Here is a 26,146-nt window from a genome sequence, read left to right as displayed (position 1 = left end):
CCCCTGGTGGTGTGTTTTTCAGTTATACTTTAAATGGTGGAAAAGCAGGGTTATAAATATGCACACAATTTTTAAAGCTCCCCAGGTGATTCTAAAGTGCAACCTAGGCTTAGTGCTCTAAGTCAGGGGTTCTCAATGTGTGCTCCCTGGATCAGAGACCTAAGCATCAGCCTGGAAACTTCTAAAAATGCAAATTATTGGGCCCCACCTCAGATAGACTGTGAGTGGAGCCCAGCAATCTGTGTTTTGATGATCATCAAGTAACTCCCATGGAGGCTCAAGATGAAAAACCACTGCTATTAAAAACCACTGCTAAAGACCACTGTGGGGGTTATACTCCCCCCGCACATTGCTCCAATTCAAGATACATCAAGACAGTCTCACAGTCTTCTCCAAACGTTAAGGACTAAAGTGTAAATATTAGATTGTACTAATTCCCTGCTCAGCGTTATTCACTGGCATATGACTCTAACTTGTATTTCGGCTGTGCCATATCATTGGGTCTATGATCTGACAAATACCTACTTATTTAATTTCCTAAATACACTACAGTTACTCCACATTCTTGTACATGCTGTTCCCTCTATCTTGAATGTCCTGACAAATTCTCTTCCTCCATTAAGCCTCAGCCCAATTCATTCCACTTTTTTGAAAAGTCTTCTTGGATCTCCCTGCAGACTAAGGTGTTCCTTTCCACATGCTACGGCTGCAACTTGTATAAACCTACATCATAGCAATCTCCATACTTTATTGTACTTGTTACCTATATAATTTTATCCTCTTTTGGGGGGACAGAAACTATGTTTTCCTCGACTTTACAATTACTGTGTTCTAAATTGTAACATTTCCTACATTTACTGTGATGTAATATTTTCGATGTTGCCTGAAATTCAGTATGTGTTGGAAGAAAGGGAGGAAGGAAGGAAGGAAGGAAGGAAGGAGCCCCTAAATATTTTAGAAAATTTTGTTGGATCATATAGTGTATCTCATCTAAGCAAGAAAGTTTGACCATCAACCACCTACAGTATCACAGATCTAAATGAACCAAGAAGTCAATGAGTTTTTTCTTCATGTGAAATCTCTTATATTTTCATGGTACTTTATAACTTGCAAGAGTTTTCACAGATATTACCAGTCACCTAGAAAGGGGATCTGAATTTTCTCCTTTAAAAATTTCAAGATGCATAAATACTCCCTGACCATGCATATTTTGTTTCAGTATTTTATCTCACTCATTATCTAAGCTACTGCAATGTATAGAGTAAGCACCAGAAACCTGTTTGAATATACAGTACTGCTTAGAGCTAGCCACTTCTCTTTCCACCACTCACATCAGAACCAGAACCAGAACCAAAACCAAATAAGGATGACATCAGAGGTCAGCCATGCTAGGGCCATCCATTCAGTCATCATTTATTAAGCATCAACCGCTAGGAACTTTGCTTAGCACAACTGATACAACAGTAGTCACTGTGTAAAACTCACAGTCTATTGGGAGCAAAAGTCCTCTAGACCAGGGGTCCCCAACCCCCAGGCTGTGGACCGGTACAGGTCTGCGGCCTGTTAGGAGCCGGGCTGCACAGCAGGAGGTGAGTGGCGGGCAAGCGAGCTAACCAGCGAAGCTTCACCTGCTGCTTCGCGTTGCTCGCATTACCGCCTGAACCATCGCTCGCATTACCGCCTTGAACCATCACCCCTCCACCCCTGTCCCCCGTCCGTGGAAAAATTGTCTCCCACGAAACTGGTCCCTGGTGCCAAAAAGTTTGGGGACGGCTGCTCTAGACAAGTGAATTAAAGGCAAGAATTTAAGTGCAATAGAAGAAAAACAGGCACAAAACTCTCTTAATTAAGAAGGAGGAATACCAAACTACACACTTTGTTTACATCTAAAGATGTAAAGAAGGCTTTATTTCTTTTTCCACAAAATACTCATGCTGGAACTAGCGTGAAAGATGCCATCTCACTTCCTTTGGCCCTTTTTCCCCCTTTTGTTTAAAGGAATAACCTTGATCCTCAAGGCATACCAAACATGTTAGATTTTATTCTATGAGCAAATTTATTAACTAAGAACGTGAGCACATTCACATTCATTCCAATTAACATTAAATGACATTCTCCCAAAGAATGAGATGTCAAAAATCATGCTCGTAATTGCAGTCAATGTAATGAATGTGCTGCTCTTGGGCTGCATGCATACTTGTACTCATAAATTGACTACTAATATCAAAAAATACACACCTAACTCAGAAAAAGTAACAGATGCGTTAAGATAATATTTGTCACTAATGCCTAGTTAATAGGTGGTGATTTAATTTCAAATTACTTAATTTCTTGGCCTTGGAAATTAGATATACAGATTTTACACTTAAACGAGCATTTTGTCTGCACGTATTAAACTTACTGAGATCTGAAATTTCATCAGTTTTTAAATTTTGGCTGGAAAGGAAATATGTCCTAATGCTTTAAAATCCTCTGTTTAAATTTTGGTTTACATAGCAATGATCTGTGCTTACGTTAAAATTATCTTTAAGCAGTAGATGATTCTTCTTCCTTTTAGAGGGAATGAATTTAAGGGAATGCTAAAATCATATCCACTAACAAAAAGTAATTCACATCTCTGAAGTTAACTATTTTAGGTGCAGAATACCTTATTTTAAGAAACACACATAGGGCTGCTGTGTTTTTCTTTCTTGACAACACACACACACATATACACTCACACACAGAGATATTCACACATACATACGACATGAAAGCTGGATTTCATCTTAAAGAAAAAAACCTCTCTAAAATGGGTCCAAATGAATTCTAAGTATAGACTTGAAAGCCAGATGTTCTCTCTCTCACAATATACAAACTCCAAATCCCCTTTTACATCCACGTGAATTTACATTTGAAAGAACTCTGAAGCTAATGTAAGTATATACCAGATAAGTATTTGAGTATCTGAATATTTATAGCAATCGATTATGTTCTTGATAAAAGATACACTACACTTACACTGTATAGATACAATTTTAATGGTTTCCTGCAATTGGAAAAATACTTGACATATTAATTGATTAGTATTCTTTTTATACTTCTATTATAGAGAGTATGTTTTTGTTTAAGTACTCAAGATTCCAAAAGGGAATGTATGTCTGGGTACAACATTTTAATGTGAACAACTAAAATAGACATGCAAAACTCAAATGCACTGTATACCTGGGCTGTAGGCTGAATCAATAGCCTATGCCATTTTTGAGAACTCTGGGTGTATATGTGCATAATTCTATTTTCTGAAATTATCTGAGATTCCTTCTATACTATATTTCTAAAATATTAGATGTCATGATCCAATGGTTTAGGCCAAAAGAAATTTATGGGCAACTGATCACTCTTTCCATCACTTTTGGATATGAATGAATGAATTCAACACACATTTACTGAACTTCTTCCTAGTATATGATAATATTCTAAGATCTATGAGAACATAAGCACATATAAGACATGGCTTGCAATAGCCAGATGGAAGTAATCTAACAGTAGAGAAAATATAATTAATAAAATTATAATACCAATAATATAGACTCAGTTACCATATTTATCAAGTGGGAATGGTAATATACTCCTTCACCACAGTGTTTTTAGGAATTATATATAAGAAATGTTTTCATCATTATCATTCATTATAAAAGATAATGGATACATGCAAATTAATTGTTCAATGAACAACTTGATTTCTAGATGTCTTGGATTGGAACACAGCTCTCTTCTATTTCTCATTCATAGTCTGTATTTTCAATTTTCAGTTGTATTCCACATTTCTGTAGTGTAATCCCCAGCCAGAATAATGCCTATAAGCTTAATTTAGGTACACCATATTATTCAAGGCCTAGATTCTTTTCTGGTTGGGTAGCTCTTTACTTTTGGCATATGAAGATCAAAAATTGGACATACAATCTATTTTAGTTGAAGACTTAATACAATAGTAATGTATGCCTTCATTAAGAAAATTTAATCATAGAGCTATCATCATAAGTTATCATGAATAAATGAGCCTGTATCATGTCTTTTCCTTGGTTAAAGTTTTCCAAGTTAAAACAGGTTGTCGTGATGTCCCATAAAAACTTTCTTTTAATACAAATAATGTACTCAAAGACAAAATATGAAAGAAAAAGTTACTTTTCAATTTCATTTTAAAATCAGGTCAGAAGGCCCACTGCTTCAGCAAATCATTATTATCTCTCAAGCTAGTTTTTCCCATAAAATGCCTGGGTACACCTGATGTATGGATTTCTGTAATGCATGAATAGTATGTTAACATAATACACAAAATACAGTTCATGGTCACTTGTCAAGAAAATACTTATAAACATTATTTCTAGCACAAAAGCTTCCACCTAATAAGTATGAATAGGCTGTTAGATGGACTCAGTAGATGCTATTTTTGTTTTAGGAGACCCCTGAATTCCACGTTTGAGTCATTCACCAGACATTTCTCACCTTGAGTTTGGGCATACTTGTAACGGGACTCTTTGCTTGTGCACATAGTTACCTAGCGACTAACTTTCCCTTTATAAATTAGCTCCATTCCTGATTAAAACAGATGAAAGATTTCCAATCTTTGTGGCCAGACCTCAGGGTGGAAAATGAGCTCAAGGAAGGCAGCTATCTGAAACTGAATACTCCCTGCAATGGACATTCCGTTCTAGTCCCTTCAGGGAAACTCCAACAATAGCTCAAACAGAAGCAAACACTTGTCTTTGAGATAGGCCAAGCCAACCATTCACTTCCTCAGCAATTTTTCCTCAGACACCCAGCCAGAGACTTAAAGCTCCTGTGCCCATATCAAAGAACTGCAGACACAGCATGTTTTGTTTTTTCTTAACATCTTTATTGGAGTATAATAACATCTTTATTGGAGTATAATTGCTTTACTATGTTGTGTTAGTTTCTGCTGTATAACAAAGTGAATCAGCTATATGTATACATAATTCCCCATAACCCCTCCCTCTTGCATCTCCCTCCCACCCTCCCTAACCCACCCCTCTAGGTGGTCACAAAGCACCAAGCTGATCTCCCTGTGCGATGCGGCTGCTTCCCACTAGCTATCTATTTTACGTTTGGTAGTGTATATATGTCAATGCTACTCTCCCACTTCGTCCCAGCTTACCCTTCCCTCTCCCTGTGTCCTCAAGTCCATTCTCTACATCTGCGTCTTTATTCCTGTCCTGCCCCTAGGTTCGTCAGAACCGTTTGTTTTTTAGATTCCATATATATGTGTTAGCATATGGTATTTGTTTTTCTCTTCCTGACTTACTTCACTCTGAATGACAGACTCTTGGTCCATCCACCTCATTACAAATAACTCAATTTCGTCTCTTTTTATGGCTGAGCAATATTCCATTGTATACATGTGCCAGCATGTTTTTAATGTGTGAACAGAAGTGATTCTCAGAATTTCTACCCTTCCTGCATTTCTACAGCTTGGTATTAATTTGATATCACCAAAGATGTAGCCCCTCAAAGGAATCCCCACAAGCTGGGCTTCTTTTCTAACTCTGACACTTCTTTTGAGACTAAGAAAAAAAAAATTACAGAGATAAACCAAAAACACTTCCGATTGCATGAATGATCTAGATTTTGCAACAAACATTTTAGTCTGAGGTTTACAACTTTTACAATTCATTGAGCACTCAGGAAAAAATAATGTACTAAGGATTATCCCATTCTGTTTCATTAGTTATCATATTGTGTATGGGAATATAATAATACATGCCAGTATTCACTGTTAAACATAAACCTTTTTCAGGCTGGATGCCTGAGTTTCAAACACATGATGATTTGATGACTAAATAACAGTCAGACAAATGATGTGGTATTTAATCTTTCACTTATGTGTCGCCAAACAATTAGGCACAAGGAACCCATAGATAAGAGGCACAAACCTTCCTCTCAAGGAGCAAGGAATTATATCAGAGACAGCCTGACTTTGAAAAAGAGGATATAATTACTTGCATCGAATTATCTCCAGTGAATTTTCACTAAGAACATAGAACAGGGGTACTATATTCTGACCTAGGGTAGTCAGGAACACTTTTGAACAAGGTGCTATAAGCAAGCACTAAAACAATGAATAGAGATTTTTAGTGGGCGATATGTGGTGATAGCATTTTTTGAGAACATTCCAGGAAGTGGCAACAACTCATAGGTATGAAATTACATAACTTATTTGTGGAACCACAATTTTGTGGCTAAAGAGAAGTGTGCATGGTGAGGAACAGCAGATAAAGAGTTGAGAAATGTGAGCACGTACTACACTATAAAGGGTCCTGTGCGCTGGAGGCTTGAATTTCACCCTGTAGCTAGAGGATTCTCTAAAGGATGTTAAGCTAGAGGCATAAGATCTTCTGTGAAACATGACTGGGAAGCAATCAGAAGGACAGATTTGTTTAAGATCAGATTAAAGCAAGGAGATCCCATACATATACATAAACACACACACATACACACACACACAGAGACTGTCTTTTGATCTATGTATCTGTTTATACAGTTTGTTATATCTTTGGAAATTATATATAAATGAGTGATTCATTAATATTAATAGCTATAATAATACAAAGTAAAAAAATTATTCCCCACACCTTTGCCACTCACTGAGCAGTTTCATATATCCCATCTTTAATACCAACAAGATGTAAATTTGTGAAGTATTATTATTCCTAGTTTATTACTGAGGACAATCAGTATTAGACATGCTCAGCTCAGTGCCAGGCACTGTATAAATAAATAATAAGTATTGGCTTGGCCATGCTTACTGTGCTTGGTAGGTAGAGTCAGGCTGAAAACGCAAGTAGTCCTAGGCCTTGTCCTGTTTCTACGCCCATGGACCAGCCTAACTTTTGAAATGCCAGTCCTTTCCATACAGGCATTTTGGTCATAAACAACGTGAAGCACAATACCTCACAAGGTAGGACATTTAGAACAAGGCTTAAATCACAATGACATTTTGTTCAATAAGTGATGTATGTTCCTGTATAATAGAAATGGATTGCATTCTAGTGAGTTAGCATTAAACCATCCTTTGCCTGTACCCTGAGTGGTGGATTTATTAATTTGTAACTTATTTGTTGATTAGGTCTGGTGATGACACACTGGCCTTTAAGACACTGAGGCCTTGTTAAAGGTTTAACACTATATTTAAAAAATTTATTTTGCAGTAAGTATAGATTCATAGGAATCTGAAACAAAACATGCAGGGATATCTTATGCAACCTTTAAGCTACTTCCTCCAATGTTGACGCCTTAGGTAACTGTAGTACAATGTCAAAACTGGGAGTTAATTGGTATAATCCACAGAATTTATTCAAATTTTACTAGCTACACATGCACTCATTTGTAACCCTCTGTGTATGTGTGTGTGCATGTGTGCATGCGTGTGTGTGTGTGTGTAGTTCTATGCAGTTTTACCAAGTATAGCTTTGTATAACAAACACCACAATCAAGACGCAGGCTGCCTTGTGGCACCCCTAAAATAGAACACCCCCCATTCCTAACCTGTGGCAACCAATACTCTGTTCTTGATCTTTATAATTCTGTTATTCAATAATGTGATATAAAAGGAATAACAAAGTATGTAACCTTTTGATCTTTTTTCACTCAGTGTGGTGCCCCCGAGATCCATCATACAGAATATCAATTGTTCATTTCTTTTTATTGCTAAATAGTATTTCACGATATGGATGCACCGCAGTTTCTTTTACATACACCCACTGATGGACACTGGGTTCTGTCCAATTTCTGGCTACTGACAAGAAAGATGGTATGAACATCCATACACAGGGTTTTGTGTGAACCTAAGTTTCCATTTTCTGGTAGAAATGTCCAAGAGTGGAATTGCTGGGTTGTATGGTAATTGTATGTTTAGTTTTAGAAGAAACTGTCAGACTGTTTTCTAGAATGGCTGTACCATTTTACATTCCCATCAGCATTGTTTGAGAGGCCCAGTTTCTCTGCATCCTTGTCTGCTGTAGTGTTGTCAGTTAAAAAAAAATATTTGTAATAAAAATTTTATATATTTGTGCTGTGCAACATGATTTGATATGCACAGTGAAATGATCACTACAGTCAAATTAATTAACATACCATCGTCTCACATAGTTACCCATTGTGATGGCAGCACATGAGATCTATTAACACACTTCCAGCATTCAGTACAGTATTATTAACAATAGTCACCATGCTGTACATTAGATCTCTAGAGTTATTCATGCTATGTACTGCAACTTTGTACCCTTTAACCAACATCTCCACATTCTCCCCAGCTCCCCACCCCTGGTAACCACCCTTCTACTCTCTGCTTCTACTCATTCAACTTTCTGAGATTGCACTTATGACTGACATAATACAGGTTTTTTTTCCTTCTGTGTTTGGCTGCAAATTGGCTTTCCCTTATAAACTGGGAATGTTGTTATTAACAATATATTTTTATACAGTGTAATTTATTTTTCATTGCAAAAGTCTTTTTGCCCTTTCTCTGAGGGATTGTTTTCAATTTGCCTTTAAGTCCTCCCCACCTTGTACACCTCAGGACAAATCACTTAGTAGTCAATGTCTCTTCTCTAGAACATCTTAAAATGAAATTACTACTTCGTCTTTATACTCAAATACATGTCTCAAGCTCTTAGGTTAAAAAGAAAATGGATCTCTTCTTCAAGAGATAGACTAGCAAAGTAAGAGCAAAAAGTAAATATCTTATTTTCCCAGAATATCCACAGATAGCAATTTGGAAGAGGGAAAGGAGAGAACAAATATAAGAGACAAAAGAAAAGGAATAGACTAGTGTAGAATCAAGGAAGAACATCTTAGGTATGAAGGAGGCAGTTAATGTTGACAAGTGCCACTGAGAGTTTACAAAGACAGATGAAGGAAAGAAAATATACATGAGTTGAAAACAGTTAAAAACAAAATGATACCAAGAACCAAAAGACTCTAGAGTAAAATGGAGTATGGGGAATTTAAGAAGGAAATGAAACCCAGTGACAAAATCCTTATCTTCAATACTTATTTATACACATGAAGTTTCAACAAGAATTAAAGTGCTTTCATTGTCATTTCAAATTTTCATAAACTGCAATAAAATTATCATTATTATAACATGTTCTTATATGTGAATGGCTATAATAATAGTGTACAATAAAATTTTAAACACCAATTCACTTATTCAAAAATATTCATGTGCCTGGTTCTGGAGAAACAATGGTGAGCAAAGACAACTGTTGTGGCTGGGTTCATGGAACTTACCACATAGTCTGATTGATAAGCATTAGTTAGTCACATATATACACATAGGGAATTGCAACATTGCTATGTGTTATGGAGGGATGTTACATGGTAGGGAAATTTTATCTACTCAGGGAATTTTGATGGCTACTCAGAGGAAGTGGCTGGTTAAGGGAAACTGATATTATCTAGGTGAAAAAGAGAGGGAACAGAAAGAAAAGCATGTGCAAAAGCCCTGTGGCAGAAAGAAGCAAGGCCTATTCAAGGAACAGAAAGAAAACCAGAAAGGTGGTATGGCAGGGGGGAAGCATTACAGGAGATGAAAACAGTATCTAGATCTTGTTTTATTTTCTTTTGCTTTTCTTGTAGCCAACAGAACTTGCTAAAGTCATTATGCGGGTGCTGATATTATCAAACTTAGCTGACTGGATGAATTTTAGAGAATAGATTAGAGGGCATGGGGAAGAGGTGAAACAAAGAAACCAGAAAGGAAAGTGCTGCTGTATTCCTAGTGAGAGGGGGCAGCTTGGGCTAGGGTATGGGAGAGGAAATGAAGAGAAGTGGATCAAAAAATTTTAGGAGATAAAACGCACAGTATTAGACATAAGTGGGCAAGAGAGATAAAAGTTTCAAGGATGAAATGGGTTTCTAGCTTGTGAAAACTGCATGGATACGTAGCATCATTCACTGATAAAGGGAATAATGAGAAAAGCTCAGGTTTTGTGGGGTGAATGGAAAGTTCCCTTTGGGGCACTTAGAGTGGAAGTGGCTTTGTCACATACAAATGGAGATGCCAATCAGGCAATTGAAATTACAGTTCTGGGTGAATGGAAAGTTCCCTTTGGGGCACTTAGTGTAGAGGTGGCTTTGTCACATACAAATGGAGATGCCAATCAGGCAATTGAAATTACAGTTCTGGAATTCATTGGAGAAATCTGAGCTAGAGGTATAACTTGGTTGGTTTTCTGCACATAAGTGTTAATAAAGCCACAGGCATGGGTGCAATGACAATGAAAGGGATTACAGAGTCAGAAGACAAACTTGCTAGGACTGACCTCTGAAGAACTCTACTGTTTAAAGGTTCAGTAGAGAGAATGAGCCCACAAAGTAGACTGAAAGAAATGGGAACCAACGCAGGAGAGTGCAATGCACAGATCTCAAGGGAAGATAACATTTTTAAGAAGGGAGAAAATGGTCAATAGTGACCACTGCTTCAAGTTCAAGAAAGAAGAGAACAAATTTTTCTCAATTGGTTTTAGTGACATGACATTCTTTACTTCACTTGAACTAAGTCAGGTAAAGTTTGAATAGGAAAAAACTGAAAGTATAACATTTTAAGGAAAAAAAATATCTCAATATCTAGTTCAACTGATGGATATAAAAAGTAGAAAGATAATACCTTATTTTATTTTTGTATTGGTATCATACTACTCTGATAGTATGATAATTCCATTTATAATATCATTTTCTTAAAAAATTACCCAAAAAATTGCTAATATAGTTACCACTAATGTTTAATATTAAAATTAAATGATGAATAGCCCCTTAAGGAATAAAATAACAAACTATAGCTGTCTATTATAGTTGGGAAGCAAAATATGGATATAACAAATTGTTTTCCCACTTTTCCCCAACTGTGCTGTAGTTTTCTTTATATTTTCCAAGTGGAAGAGTTGATTTCAGTTTAGTTTTAATAATATTTACTGACTATATATATATATATATATATATTAGTAAAGCCAAATTATTTCTGCTCACAGTACTGAACCTTATTCATGTGGGCCCAGTCCTTAGTGTTTTGTTCATCTAGCACAGTGGCCTGTGTACAAGTGAAATAAAATCAGAAAGACATCTAGTGAGGTTCTTCTGAGGAACTTGCTGTAGATGGAACACCCTGCAGATCAAGGGTGACATTAGTTCTATTCTTTGATCTTTCGAGTTCACACTGTCTAAAGACTGAGGTAGGAATAAAACAGTAGAACAGTGACCTATTGTGGACATCACCATACATAGCCCCCTGAGAAGGTCTAGAGGATGGATATGAGGTTTTTCAGGACATCTTAGTTTTTATCTAAGAAATTATAATATGCCAGGTCTTTGAGGGCACACAAGTTTTATGAGTTTTTTTAATGAACATTCTCAATGGAACATATTTAGTTCTTGTTAGAAGACAGCATGATTCTTTCCATTTTACGTTTTGTTGTATCACCTCTAGAGCTCTGACAGATCCTCTTCATCAAAATCTGAGAGGCTGTGGCAGTTAACTGGTTAAGAACCCTGAATCCTCCGCCACCATTCAAATCCTGACGCCAGTATGTACAGGCTGAGCTACTGTAGGCAAATTACTTAAGCTCCCTGTACCTCAGTATCCTCATCTGTTAAATATGGATGATTCTATCCCCTACCTCCCAGAACTGTAATGAGAATTAGCTGAGATACATGTAATATACTCAGAGAAACGCTTGATACTTGGTATAGCATTGATGAATGCTAAATGTTATCTCTGAAGACTAGGTGAACCAGAAATATTGCTATGCACATACAAGGGACTATCAGTAGCTATTTATGTAGGATATATCAATGCCTTGTTGATTCTTGTTGATGAATAATTGCTCCTTCTGCCATACTTTAAGGCCTATTTATAAAGCTGGATTCTTCAATGAAACTTTCATAATCACATAATCTATAAGTAATCATTTATGGCTGATTTGTACCATGGTTTATAACTCTCTTGACATATTACAGTAGTGGTATTTATGTGTGTGTGTGTGTGTGTGTCTATTTTTTTCTGACTTACAGAGTTGTAATTTCATAAAAGGCAGAGAGAACATTGCAGGTGTTCAACTGTTTATTTACAAGCTAGTAAAAACCTAATGGTAAAAAAGCTGCTTGATATCATATTAATATTCTATCTAGTCTTACTTCCCCAAAAGCTAACTGGTAAGTACATTATACTCATCCGTGACTAAATTTCAATTACTCAAGTACCTTCTTTTTCTTCAGTACAATTCTAGTTTTATTTAAACTGAATTGTCAATGCTTTCCAAGTATTTTTACCATTTTTCCAGATTTAAGAATAATCAATTTTACTAATGGTTCTCAAGAAATTTTAGACGTTTCTCCAATAAACATCTATATTAACTAAAATAGCATTAAATAAAGTGCAAACTTACCTTGTCATATCTAGGCACTTCTGTATTCTCTGAAGGATGATTTTTCATATTGCTTAACAACTCTGACTGAGCAATTGAAATTCAGACTATGATAAATGTTTTACACTGAAGGTTCATTTCATTATACAGCAGTCAGTTGAAATGGGGTTTCCAAAGAAGGTATTTTTAGGAAGCGCAGAGTACAGGAAAAAGCTGAATACATTGTACAATTTAAATATTTATTGAAGCTTTTCTACTAAGGCAACATTTTGGTGATATCTCATAGAAATACCAATGCGGCAGAGACAATTTGGGGTAAATAGATGGTAGAGATTGTGGAAACCAAGACACCTGGTACTGCGAGTTCCTCATTCATAAAGTCATTAAACTGAAGATGGAATGGGACACTCCTCATTACAGAAATATTATTTTCCTTAGGATTTCATCATTCTTTCTAGATGCCTCTTCTATGATTTTCTGAACTGTTCTTGTCTTCCTTATTGAATTCCTGGCCTCCTTCTCTTCACCCTCTATATGATCTTTCTACCTAGTCTCATCCACTCTCTATGGCTCACACTTTAAGTCCCCAATAATGACTTCATTTGTAGGCTTCACATCCCCAGATCCACAGCACCCACGCTCTGCATAAAAAAACTTATTACTTATCCCCAATCTTTCCCATTATTCCAGCGCTCTTCAAGTCTTCTCCTTATAAATGGCACCATTATCCACCCAATTCTACAAGCCACGGAGGGCACCACATCCAATTCAATACTAATTTCTATTGACCCTATCTCCTAAGTAAATCTTAAATCAATCCACTTCTTTCAACTCCACTGTCACCATTCTAGTCAACATCACTTTATTTTGCCCCTGGAGAAGCTACCAACCAGATTGATAGCTTCAGACTGATAGCTCTTCATCTATTCTTTTTTTTAAATACATTTATTTATTTATTTTTGGCTGCGTCGGGTCTTCTTTGCTGCGCGCCGGCCTTCTCTAGTTGCAGCGAGCAGAGGCTACTCTTCATTGCAGTGCACAGGCTTCTCATTGCAGTGGCTTCTCTTGTTGTGGAGCACGGGCTCTAGAGCGCAGGCTCAGTAGTTGTGGCACATGGGCTTAGTTGCTCCACGGCATGTGGGATCTTCGCGGACCAGGGATAGAACTCGTGTCCCCTGCATTGGCAGGTAGATTCTTAACCACTGTGCCACCAGGGAAACCCTTTTTCATCTACTCTCAACACCTCCTAATCGTTTCTTCACAAAACACAGTAATATTCTTTAAAAAAAAAAAAAAACCCACAAACATGGTCATATCACTGCCCTACCTGAAACCTTTAAAAGGCTGACCACTGATCTTACTATACAGAAAAAAATCATTCTCATGAGGTCTCAGGCTCTGAACAATTGGACCCCAGCCCACTGTTGCAGCTGCATGCTCCAAACTTTGCCTCACTTACGACACTCTAGGAAAACTGACCTTCTTTTAGTTCTTTCTTCATACCAACTTATACCTTCACATATGTTTTTCCCTCTGAATGTCACATTTTCCCTCTTTTTCCCTTGGACAACTATCGCCCAACCTCATTCTTCTTTGTCATACTTTGAAGGTCATTTTCTTAGGAGTCCTTCCCCCAATTTCTAATACTGGTCTAGGTCTCACTGTCATACATTCTTCTAACAATGTGTGCTTTATTCTGTAGCCCTTATCCCAAATGAAGTTTAAATAGTGTGTATAAATACCATGTGTAAAATAGCTAGTGGGAACATGCTATAAAGCACAGGAAGCTCAGCTAGGTGTTCTGTGATGACCTAGATGGGTGGGATGAGCAGGGGGTTGGGAGGGAGGTCCAAGAGGGAGGGGATATATGCATACGTGTAGCTGATTCACTTCATTGTACAGCAGAAACTAACACAACATTGTAAAGCAATTATACTCCAATTAAAAAAAAAACCCGGAATGGGAAATAAATAAAGTGTGTGTGTGTGTGTGTGTGTGTGTGTGTGTGTGTGTGTATTCTCTCCTAAATTCTAATCTCAATGAGTTCACTTATTTAGAACATTATCTCCAGAGAGCATGGCACAATACCTAGCACAAGTAGGCACTCAATATATACTAGTTACACGACTAAATGAATGAATAACAATGAACGAATAATTGTTCCTTCTTTAAACAGTGGTCACCGAAACCCACACAATATAAACTTTACGTAGTCACTTCCTTTGATACTTTTACTTCTGGATTTATTTAGAGAGCCAATCTATTTCCAGACATTTAAAGTAAAACACTGCAAAGTCCATAGGCTTGAGCGAAGTAAACTCTGTGATAACACTTGGTGCTCTCTGACATAGTCCATTAGAGACGGGGTATGTACACCTAATCCAGAGGAACCCTTTAGCTCTTCAGCAGCTGTGCATATGGCTTCTGACCTGCCCTTCAGGCTCTACTAAATCAGGATTCCCCAGCTGTCTGAGCTTCCAGTAAGCTCTTTCAGTTAACCACCTACATGCCAACACTGCTTACATCCGGTTACACTCTTTAGCATCTAATTTTCCTTTTTCCTCCCTAGTTATTTTCCAATACATCAGAGCCACTGGGATTCACCACTTTCATACATAATTTTATCCGTTCCTCAACTATTTTGATAACATTTTGTCTGCTTAGTCAGCAATCTATTTCTAATACTGTCCTCGTGAGCATCAATATAAAAAGGAATTACTCAACTTGCCTTTGATGAAAATACTTGAGCAGTTCTGACTCTGTGATTTTTCTCCTTTTTTATTTCTTTAGCTTGACCTCACACAGTTTCCAAGGCTAAAATCTGCACTAATAACAGTGTGCTGACTCCTGTGCCCTTTAAGTCAGCACTTAGCTCAGGCTAAGGTACTATTGCTGCTGTAATCTGATAAAGGAGCAGACAAGTTGTGTGCAAATAAAGATGGGTGCCAAGAATGAGCAAAAAGCCACTGATGTTTATGCCCTTTTATAGTCCTGATTCCATGACAGTCTTAGCCAAAGGCAGAGTGGGAGGAGGGAGAGCAATTTAAAACAAAAAAAGCAAAAGCCAAGAAGAGGGTGAAAACATTGAAAGGGTAATCCCTTTATTTGCCCATAATTGGGTAAAATGAGACATTGTGATGCTAGTTGTGCTTAATTAATACTGGTGCTTTTTCAACATCAATTATTTCAAAAGGTTGGAGATAAAGTACATCTAAAAGTTGAAGATAAACTGGCAAAAGCCTATATGTTATTTTGGCATATATAAACTCCTCACTGTTGTAATGCCCATGGATGGGCTGAGTATTTATTAAGTATAAACTAAGAGCTTGACAATTCAAACATTTTTTTAAAGTTTCTTTAAAATTCTATTAACCCTGTTTAAAATCCATTCAGCTACCTACATTCTGACTTTATTACATGAATAAGCATGGGCTTTCACATAGTTCCCTTTAATATTCCTCCTATTCATGAAAACAACCCAGTTTTCTACTAAAAATAAATAATAAAATGAAATAAAGAAAAATAGAGGCAAAGTGCTTCCTCAGATTATTTTACTTGAACAGTAACATAATAAGACTAAATATTTTAAACTAGCCTTAGATATATTTCAGCTTTCAAAATTAATGTACAGAAAATCATTTTCCCGACATTTAAAATTTATGGAAAATCAGTTGCTTAAAATTATATGGAATCAAAATACTGACTTAACAGTTCTGGAAGATTCATTTATGCACACCAAAAACAACAACAGCATCAACAGTTCACCAGCATAGTATCAAAATGACAGTTCCCTTCCAGTTAAAGGATAATTGTCGACTCTCCCCACCTTCCATTAGTGAAGAATGGGGTGAATAATGACAAACCAAAAGTGAGGCACTGAGGTAGAAGGTAAAAGATAATAAGGAGACTGAGAAGAAATTGATTTCCAAACTCAATCCGGATTGCTAGGAACACTTGTTTTCGCCGGGCTTAGTATCATTAAATATATTGTACTATGCAAAGTCACCTCTCTAGGGACTGCAGGGCCCCAGAAAATTGCTCTGCATCTTCTTTCACCTACTGAAATTCTGAGGTCTTCTGAGTGAATATCAGAACGTAAAGACTGAGCACAGAGCTGGATGGAAATTTTTCCTTAAAATGGTAGCCTAAGTGGAAGACTCCAGCTCTGAGAGAAGGAATACTGCCCTTTGCTTTTGTTAATAGGCATGTGGGGGATGTCTTTTTAAGCGTGAATGAGCAGGGCCATTCCCCTTCTTCATCCTCATCTGCCTGATGCTTATCAGAATTGTGGCTGAGACATTTAAGATTCCCTTAAAACACTGGAGCCAAGGTTTTTTGTTCTGTGGTTTCCTGGCCATATTCAGGGCAGTAATCTTGAATGGGGAAAGAAAAAGGCCATGTCCCTCCGAGTTAAAGCATTTCAGAATCTCTGGAGGAACCATCTGGTTTAAAAAGGCACTTGCGAAATTCTAATATGCTATAATACATGGGAAAACAAGCTCTTGATACTCAAGTTTCAGGAAAAAACAAACCAAATCACTTTAGCTGCTAATCTTCAAACTATTGTTTGCATATGAGTGATTCACAAAATGCAGGGTTACTCTCCCCTTCAAGAGAGGATATCAGAATCTCTGACAGACGTTTTCACTCACAATATTAACTACAGGGAGTCTGACATTTTACAAACATAAAGATGTTAAGGACAATTCTACATGTGACACAAGTAGACAAACCCCTTCCAAACTGGCAAAATAATAAGGTATACTATAGCACTGCCAACCTAACTTTCATATCTGTGTTAAAATTAAACTTCAGAACTCCAAATACATTATGAATATTACTGTCAAGATTGTAGAGCGTGAAACTCCAAGGAAGTTTAACGAATAGATGTTTTTAAATGAGGAAAAAATGAAGAGCACAGGTGTTTACTTATTTGCACGTTTGAGTTTTGAAGATCAGTCTGCTGCATGGACCATACTCCCGAAAGACAAATATTTTCATGAAATTATGCTATGGTACTTGGTTGCATTTAATTAAAAAAAGGTCTTCTCGTTTCCCATACTGCAGCCCATGACCTTCCCAACAAAACGTTCCTATATGAACCAACTGCCTAGATAACAGAACACAAATCTCCTAGGACTACAGCAGGACTTTGTGAGAAAGAAAACTGTTGCCTCCCTCTGAATTCAATCACAACCTGAATGTACTGCATAAAAATAAACCAAGGTCATCATTATTCCGTTTCATTCTGATTTGGCTTGCCTTCAAGTTACATACCCTGTATATCTGAAATAACTGCACCGCCTCCATTAACTGACTTTGACATCACTTTAATCATTGTATCTTTTCAGAATGAAAGGCAGAAATGTCAAATTCCTACCATTATAAATTCTTTTAACTCTCTAATCTGCATTAAATAAAAGCTTGTCTTGGAGAAATAATATATGCTTTAAAGAAATATAACTAGTATCAATTTTATTTTAAAATGTAAGTGAGAAAAGATGCACCCACAACGAAACTCTTCATACAGAGGTGATTTCCCACGAAACTTTTAAAGCTTAAGTCTTGAAGCCCTTCACTTATATTGGCTCCTTGCAAGTCCTACCTAATTTTGTATTCTTAATTCTGTATTACTTTTCCTAAAAGAGTCCCCTTCCTTCATTTTTTCAACCTCAGGCCCCATAAAACCTAGGTCTACTTCTTCCCTCATGGTTTGTTATGTTCTGTAATTACTCTTATTTGTCAGTTTCTTTTAAAATGATGTGTATTTAAAATAGAAAATAAACCACATAAACAGAAACTTTGGATGACTGAATCACTTTGCTGTATACCTGAAGCTAACACAGTATTGTAAATTGTACTTCAAAAAAAGGTTTAAAAAAAGAAAATTATCTTTAAAGAAAAGTTAATTTCCAATTAATTTTCAAGGTCTCCCTTAGGTAACTTAGTACCTAAGTTAAACCTGTGATTTAAATATGTACGTGTGTTTATATAAAAATACACAGTCACACCAAAATATTATGTTTCTTGTATATGCAATGCAAGAAAGAATGGTGTAATGAAAAATATGATGAATCATTTTTAATAAGTTAGGGAAATATTACAGCAGAAGGTGGAAGGGGAAAGAAAGTTTGGGAAATCACTTTCTTTTAGTTTTGTGGTAAAGCCATGATGAAAGATAACAGAATTAAAAAGAACACCTGACTTTTCCAGAGAACAAAGATTTTAATCTCTTTTATTAAACCACACAAGTGGTTAAGAGCTTTACAATTTGTTTCACACGCAGCAAAGGCCTTGGACTACAAAGATTTCAAACGAATACTTTAGGACTAAAGAGGAAGTTGTATTAATATCTCCGTCCAAATTATGAATTTACATTTCAGTAATGTCTAGCTGGAGTAGTGTCAAGCAACACCTCTCTTCCTTAAATAACAGAAATTTGCACAGAACACTTCGTAGTCTTTTTTTTTTTAAGTTTAGAGTAACTATTACATGATATTGTTTATTGTATTTTCCATACTGCTATGCCACGTAAGAGACACAGAAAGATTCTTATTAAATTAACAAGTATATTATCTATTTAGATCAGCAATCTCTTTTTCATAGTTAAGATGCCCTTAAAAGACTGCAAATGTAATTCTAAAAGATTATTTTATTAGACTTCAAGATAATTTGCATCATTTAAAAAATTCTAAGGAAATGTATAATTTGCAATCAATTATTTGAATGATTCTTTGCAACGCAATATTTAAGTAATTCTAAAAGTAAACAATACTTAGGTTAATACAGTGATGTTCCCTATTAATTGGTGACTATTTTGGTTAAAACAGAACCAAGTGTACTCTTTTAAGTTCTTCAAACTAAGGCAATTTAAAAAATTGTATTCAAATGTCAATACATTCAAAGAGTATTATGTTGTCAACTAATAAAAGTTAATGTATAATATAACCTTGTGAATATCTTCATTTTCTCTTAACAAACTCATTGTCATGTAGCCTAAATATTACCTGATCGTTTCAAAATGTATTATAATAAAGTTCTACAGGGATTGTCCAAGAAGGTTAGCTGTCTTCAGATTCTGATTAAGAATTTAAAAAGTCATTTGAATATCTATGACAAAGCAGACAGTATGTTTGCCTTGCTTCATTCCAAAATTAAATCTCTGCCATTCTTCCTAAATTGCTCTACACACTGGTTTATGGTTTTAATTTTGTAGCTATATCGATTAAGTGAGCAATATGTGTGTATTGCAAAGAACAAACGTGCTATTGTATTTTTGTAATATTAGTAAATGGGATGGTTTTTCAATCAGAAAGCAATTCTGATACTCACCAAAGAAATTTATAAAATAAAGAAATTATATAAAAATGTTTTACTACAAAATCTGGTAGCATCTTTTGTGAATCAATAAGTGCACAAGGTTAATTTCTTTTCCATAGTTTTTTCTCAAAGGCAAAACTTCTGTTGTGACTCTTTTCCAGAAGTTTTGAATAGCTACTTATTTAGAGAGATTTATTTTTTCCATTCTTTTTTTTTTTTTTTACTTTTTTCATTCTTAATTATAGGCATTGCCCTCATATCTATTTCAGAATGACTATAATCCACAAATCAAAGGCAGGGAAAAAAAAGATAATCTCTTTCATCCATCTCTTTGGGAGACACTGTACCCCTCATATATTATTTTTATATATTATTTTTACCGTTGTACCACAGTCAATTTTTACATTTTTCATTAGTCATCCTGACTTCCTTAAAATAAACAACATAGGTAGAGCTTATATAAAAAGCCAAACTAAAAAGTTTTACTGAAAAACTAGGTCATCATAGACATGAAACAACACCTTGACTTTACTGCAAAATATGATTATAAGCCCCTCATGTTTTTCTGTTGTTTTCTCAATAAAAGTATCTGGTCATTTGCCAGCAGAGATCATCTCATTATTTGAAATAATTTTCATGACCCGCTACAGAAAAGAACATGCCAAATACTAAACGCAATATGAGAAAGGAACTTTTAAATTAAATATTTATCAATACTTTTCTCAACCTCCATTTATCCATCACAATTCATTTTGTTCTTTATTTTCCCCCACAATATGCCAGATAAAATTTTTCTAACCTTGAGGCATCCACATATCATTCCCATAGAGCAATTAGTTCACTGAGAATATGTGTCAGGTCACTATCCCACATGTAACTGTTACTAATACAGAAATATCAAATAATCATGATAATAACTTAGATACACAAACTATTTCACAGCAATTTAAATGGTTTGTCACAGATACTCCAAGCCAGGTACGCATATTCTATTACTCTAGTACTTTCTTAAATAAGAAAGATGTGTTTGATTATATTTTCTATTGAAAAGTTTTCCCAATGAGAAACATGTACACCTGCACATACATTATGTGTACAGTGTATATAACATTTATGCTTACTCACAATCTACTATAATAAGTTTAAATTAATCTGCCTAATCAGTGAGTTTGTCACAAACTAAAAGTTATGCCATGGTAAAAAATATTTTTAGTTACTTTGTACTTACAACAGTCCTCTACTTCTTCCCACCAAAGCATTTGGAAAAAAGAAAAGTATATATGAAGGCAGCGATAAAAATCTTGGTAAATTTTCTCCCAACTTTATTGCTTCAGTAGGTTTAGGAATGATGAGAAACCAATCAACTTCAGCAGCCTTTAAAAAATAAGACTTCAGGTTTTCCTATTCGTTTTCTCTGATGCTAATTGCCTCCAAGATCTGAGTCCTGTAAGGGGAAAGTGACTGATCCCAACACTGAGTGAGTCAACACAGTAACTGATGCCAGGATTCTGTAGAGGCCCCTGGATATTTCGAATTCCAGGACCTGCGCAGAAGCAAGAGACTTGCCTTTTCTCTCAAGTTGGTTTCCCATAATAGGACTGCCCATGGCCACTACATATAAGGTTGTGCTTCCAGCATGGCAAGTCCTGTGAATTCAAATGTTGTTCAACTATGTTCTCATTAATATCCAAACCAGAATAGCACAGAGGACATAGTACTTTCTCTCAAGCTTCTAAACATAAAAAACTCTTCAGTAAACAACTGTAACAAGACTTTCTGAAACTTCTATGCACATTTCTAAAATAACAGAGCAGAAAATCCTGATCTAGAATAGCCTTTTAAATGCCTTTCTTTTTTTTCACCTTTCAACAACACTAAAAACTTCACTCCACTGAACAAAAATAAATGCCCAGAATAATCTATGCATTTGTTATGTATCCACCGTCTACCAAACTTAATTTCTACCCTGGGGATCCAATCAAAAGTTATGTATTGATGATGCCAACAGCCTGACTAAGAGAAGCAAGAGCAGAATGAAGCAGCTGAGCTCTAAAGGCAGAATGTGTATAGTTCTCATGGGACAAGGTTCCTGCTAAAATAAAGAGCACTTTTAGAATGGAATAAAGAAATCCTCCTGAAGTGCTAAATTTCTGTTGTAGCTTATGATTACTAACAAATTACTCTTTCTTCAACTTTTTTTGGTGAGAATTATTAACAAATTACTCTTTCTTCAACTTTTTTGGTGAGAATTATTAAAACACCATCCTCTTAGACACTGAGTTAATGATCAATTATGTAATCGTTCTCAAAAGTTTTCTGTATTAAATGAACACAGTTGTAACACGTTGTTCAGCATGTTTGTAAACTCTTTGCCAAGAGAAGGCTTCTTTATCTCCTTTCTTATTTTTACTTTTAATGCAACAGGTGAGCCCGATATTTATAGGAAATACTGGTAACACATTTTAGAAAGATATTCCTTTTGCAATTACAATGATCTCTGGTAAAATTATTTGCTTGAGTGTTTTTACAGTACCATTTGTTAAAGTGACAGACTCATTTTTCTATGTCAAGCGTTCAATTGCTTGGCACAGAAATAAACTGTAGATAAAAATAGGAAGAAAAACCTGACATATGGGAGTCAGATGATGATGTTTACTTTAATAGTGAAGTATACATTCTATATTTTGGAATACATCATAATATTACCATTCCCCCCAACAAAATCCATATGAAATAAAACACAAGCCCTGATTTTAATTTTGGGTAATTATATTTAAATTACTATCATCCAAAACAGATTTAAAATGTTCTCTATAGGTCACCTCATCTCCTTAATGTGGTTATCTAAATATGCATATAACCAACAATTTTATAAAACATAATAATAAAAGTGTTTTAGGAGCGACATGGATCTAAGTCTGCATGTTAGCATCAGTGTCCTGCGCAATGGACTGCAATAATGCCCAGAGTATAAGTTCCTTTACACCTGTACCATGAATTCCCTGTAGATATAAACCCGTGTTTTGTCCAAGGCACATGTACAGTTTATCAGTGATTTGTAAAGTGTAGTCTATGAAGCAGAAGCAGCAGCAGCAGCATATGGGAACATTTTAGAAATGTGAGCACACATGAAACCTGAAAAACAAGAAACTTTGGGAGTAGGACTCAGGACTCTGTGTTTTACAGGTGATCTAATGCATGGCCAATTTTGAAAAACCCTGAAGTGTATGTTTGCAAAAACAACTGTGGCTCCAAATATACCAAAAACTTGTCTTGGTTAATATCTAAAGCACCAAATATCGAAGGACCTGAATGCCCTTAGGTACATCTTAATTGTCTTTCAGCCTTAGTCAATAATCAGAATTTGTTGGGCACCTGTGATGAATTCTACATTAACGCAGAATACTTATAGTTCTCTTAAGCTATAAGCTAACTGGAAAAAGTGAAAGGTACATAAAATTTCGCCCAAAGTGAACACTAGTTCAGGCCACACCACTACTTTCCTGTGGTCACTTCTGTCTCTCATTTAGTCCCCACAATAACTACAATGGATAGGTTTTAGGAGTGTCATTATAAAAATGACTGGCCAAGGAACTTGCTCAAGTTCCCATTGTTAATAATTGGCTGAGCAGGATTTTTTTTTTATTTTGAACTAATTATAGATTCACAAAAACTTTCAAAGATAGTATAGAGGGGTTCCATAAACTCTTCACTCACTTTCCCCCAACAGTTACATTTAAGATAACTATAACACAATATCTAACCCAGGAAACTGATACTGGTACACTGTATATATTTCTGTCATTTCATCATGGGTGTAGATTTGTGTAAACACAACCTCAATCACAATGCAAAGCCGTTCTATCACCACAGAAATCTTCCTTCCTTTAGTCACACCAAACACCCTCTTCCACCAGCCTGGCACCCACTAATTTGTTCTCCATCACTATAATTTTGTCATTTCAAGAATGTTATGTGGCCTTCTGAGATTAGCTTTTTTCACTTAGCATAGTGTCCTAGAGATCCATTCAAGTTGTTATCTGCATCAATAACCTGTTTACTTTTATTGCTGAGTAGTATTCCATCTCATGTGTTTAGGCATTCATTTCTATAGGACATTTTGGTTATTTCCAGTTTTTGGTTACTACAAAGAAAGCTGCCAAACAATCACGTATATTTTTTTCATTTATCTGGATTAATGCCCAGGAGTAAAGCTGCTGGATCATATGGTAAATACATATTTAGTTTTTAAAAGAAACTGCCAAAATGTTCTCCTGAGGGTCTGTACCATTTTACATACCTGCCAGCAATGTGAGTGATCCAGTTTCTCCATATCTTCCTTGGCATTTACTGGTGCCATTATATATATATATAATATTATATATATATAATATATATAGTATTATATACATTATATTAATTTTTGTCTTAAACAGGTAGAGATATATCATGGCAGTCTTAATTTGAATTGGCTGAATAGTTAATAACATTGAACTACTTTTTCTTCATTCTTATTTGCCATCTGAATATACTTTTCAGTGAAATGTCTATCCATATCTTTTGCTCATTTTCCAACTGGGTGCTTTGTTTTGTTTTTGTTTTTTTTTATATTCAATATACACTTTATTTATTTTTTTAATTGGGAAACTAATTTTATTAATCGCTAAAAATCATGCATTCAACAAAGCTAAAAAGTAAAATAAACATTGAAATTTGAAATCTTAAGCAAATTGTGGCAGCATAAAAAATACTCCAATTTACGCATTTTCAGGCAAACATAACATGGTCTTTTAGTGCTTTTTTTTTTTGCTTTCTAATCTATGCACCTTTGGGATTTAATGTTTTTTATTTTTAATTTTTTTTAACATCTTTATTGGGGTATAATTGCTTTACAATAGTGTGTTAGTTTCTGCTTTATAACAAAGTAAATCAGTTATACATATACATATGTTCCCATATCTCTTCCCTCTTGCGTCTCCCTCCCTCCCACCCCCCCATCCCACCCCTCCAGGCGGTCACAAAGCACCGAGCTGATCTCCCTGTGCTATGCGGCTGCTTCCCACTAGATATCTACCTTACGTTTGGTAGTGTATGTATGTCCATGCCTCTCTCTCGCTTTGTCACAGCTTACCCACTTTGATTGTAACTGCTGAGTTTTTAGCGTTTTTTTATATACTCTAGATACGAGTCCTTTGTTAGATATGTGGTTTGCAAGTGTACTCTCCCAGTCTGTAGCTCGTCTTTTCATTTTCTTAATAGGGTAATTCCAAAGCAAAAGTTTTAAATTTTTATAAAGTTCAATTTATTGAACTTTTTCTTGTATGGTGCTTTTGGTGTCATGCCAAAGAACTCTTCACCAAGCCTTAATTCATGAAGATTTTCTCCTACTTTTTTAATCATTTTACATTTAAATCTAGAATTAATTTTATTTTAAAAAATATTTATTTATTTATTTTGGCCACGCTACGTGGCTTGTGGGATCTTAGTTCCCTGACCAGGGATTGAACCTGGGCCCATGGCAGTGGAAGTGCAGAGTCCTAACCACTGGACCACCAGGGAATTCCCTAGAATTAATTTAGAGTTCATTTTTGTATACAGTGTAAGGTTTTCTTTTTTCTTTCTTTCTTTTTTTTTTTTTTTGCAGTACGTGGGCCTCTCACTGCTGTGGCCTCTCCCGTTGCGGAGCACAGGCTCCGGACGCGCAGGCTCAGCGGCCATGGCTCACGGGCCCAGCCGCTCCGCGGCATGTGGGATCTTCCCGGACCGGGGCACGAACCCGTGTCCCCTGCATCGGCAGGCGGACTCTCAACCACTGCGCCACCAGGGAAGCCCTCTTTTTTCTTTTTTGGCTTACAGATTAACAATTGCCTCAATGCCATTTGTGGAAAGACTACCTTTCCATTGAATAACTTTTATACCTTTGTCAAAAACCAGCTGGGCACATTTGTGTGGATCTATTTCTGGGATTGCAACTCTGTCCTATTGATTTATGTGTCTATCCCTCTGCCAATACCATACTGCCTTAATTACTGTAGCTGCAATAATATGCCTAAGCATTAGGTAAGGTTATTCCTCCCACTACATTATTCTTTTTCAAAATTATTTTACACATTCTAGGTCCTGTGTTTTAACATAAAAATTTTAGACAAATAGGTCTACAGATCAGACAACAAAATATCTTTCTGGATTTCAAAAGGGATTGCATTAAATAGATCAATTTGGAGAACTGACATTCTTACCATGTTGAGGCTTCTAATCCATTAACACAGTACATATTTCCAATATTTAGGTCACCTTTATTTTGTCATACTGTGCTTTCTAAAAGTGCTTTGTATTGTGATCATACTGTTCCTTCATATGCCTATAATAATATCACTATCTATTATGCATGTGATTGCACAAAGAAA

General features: G+C 35.8%; 1 protein-coding gene and 1 non-coding gene across 2 annotated transcripts in view; both read right to left on the bottom strand.

The window, feature by feature from the left end:
* The window catches only part of DMD (dystrophin), a 2,123,521-nt gene extending 2,102,339 nt beyond the window's left edge, over positions 1-21,182 (bottom strand). Inside the window, exon 1 of the mRNA XM_060138437.1 lies at positions 20,968-21,182. Coding sequence (XP_059994420.1) covers positions 20,968-20,998 — 31 coding nt within the window. The 5' untranslated portion in view covers positions 20,999-21,182. The remainder of the gene's footprint in view (positions 1-20,967) is intronic.
* Positions 21,183-25,225: 4,043 nt separating this feature from the next.
* On the bottom strand, positions 25,226-25,298 carry TRNAG-UCC (transfer RNA glycine (anticodon UCC)). Its single transcript has one exon. It is a non-coding gene; the product is annotated as a tRNA-Gly (tRNA).
* Between the last annotated feature and the right edge of the window lie 848 nt (positions 25,299-26,146).

This window comes from Lagenorhynchus albirostris, chromosome X (assembly GCF_949774975.1).
Source record: "Lagenorhynchus albirostris chromosome X, mLagAlb1.1, whole genome shotgun sequence".
Taxonomy (NCBI): domain Eukaryota; kingdom Metazoa; phylum Chordata; class Mammalia; order Artiodactyla; family Delphinidae; genus Lagenorhynchus; species Lagenorhynchus albirostris.
The sequence above is the reverse complement of the archived record's forward strand: the minus strand, read 5'-3'. Positions and strand labels throughout refer to the sequence as shown.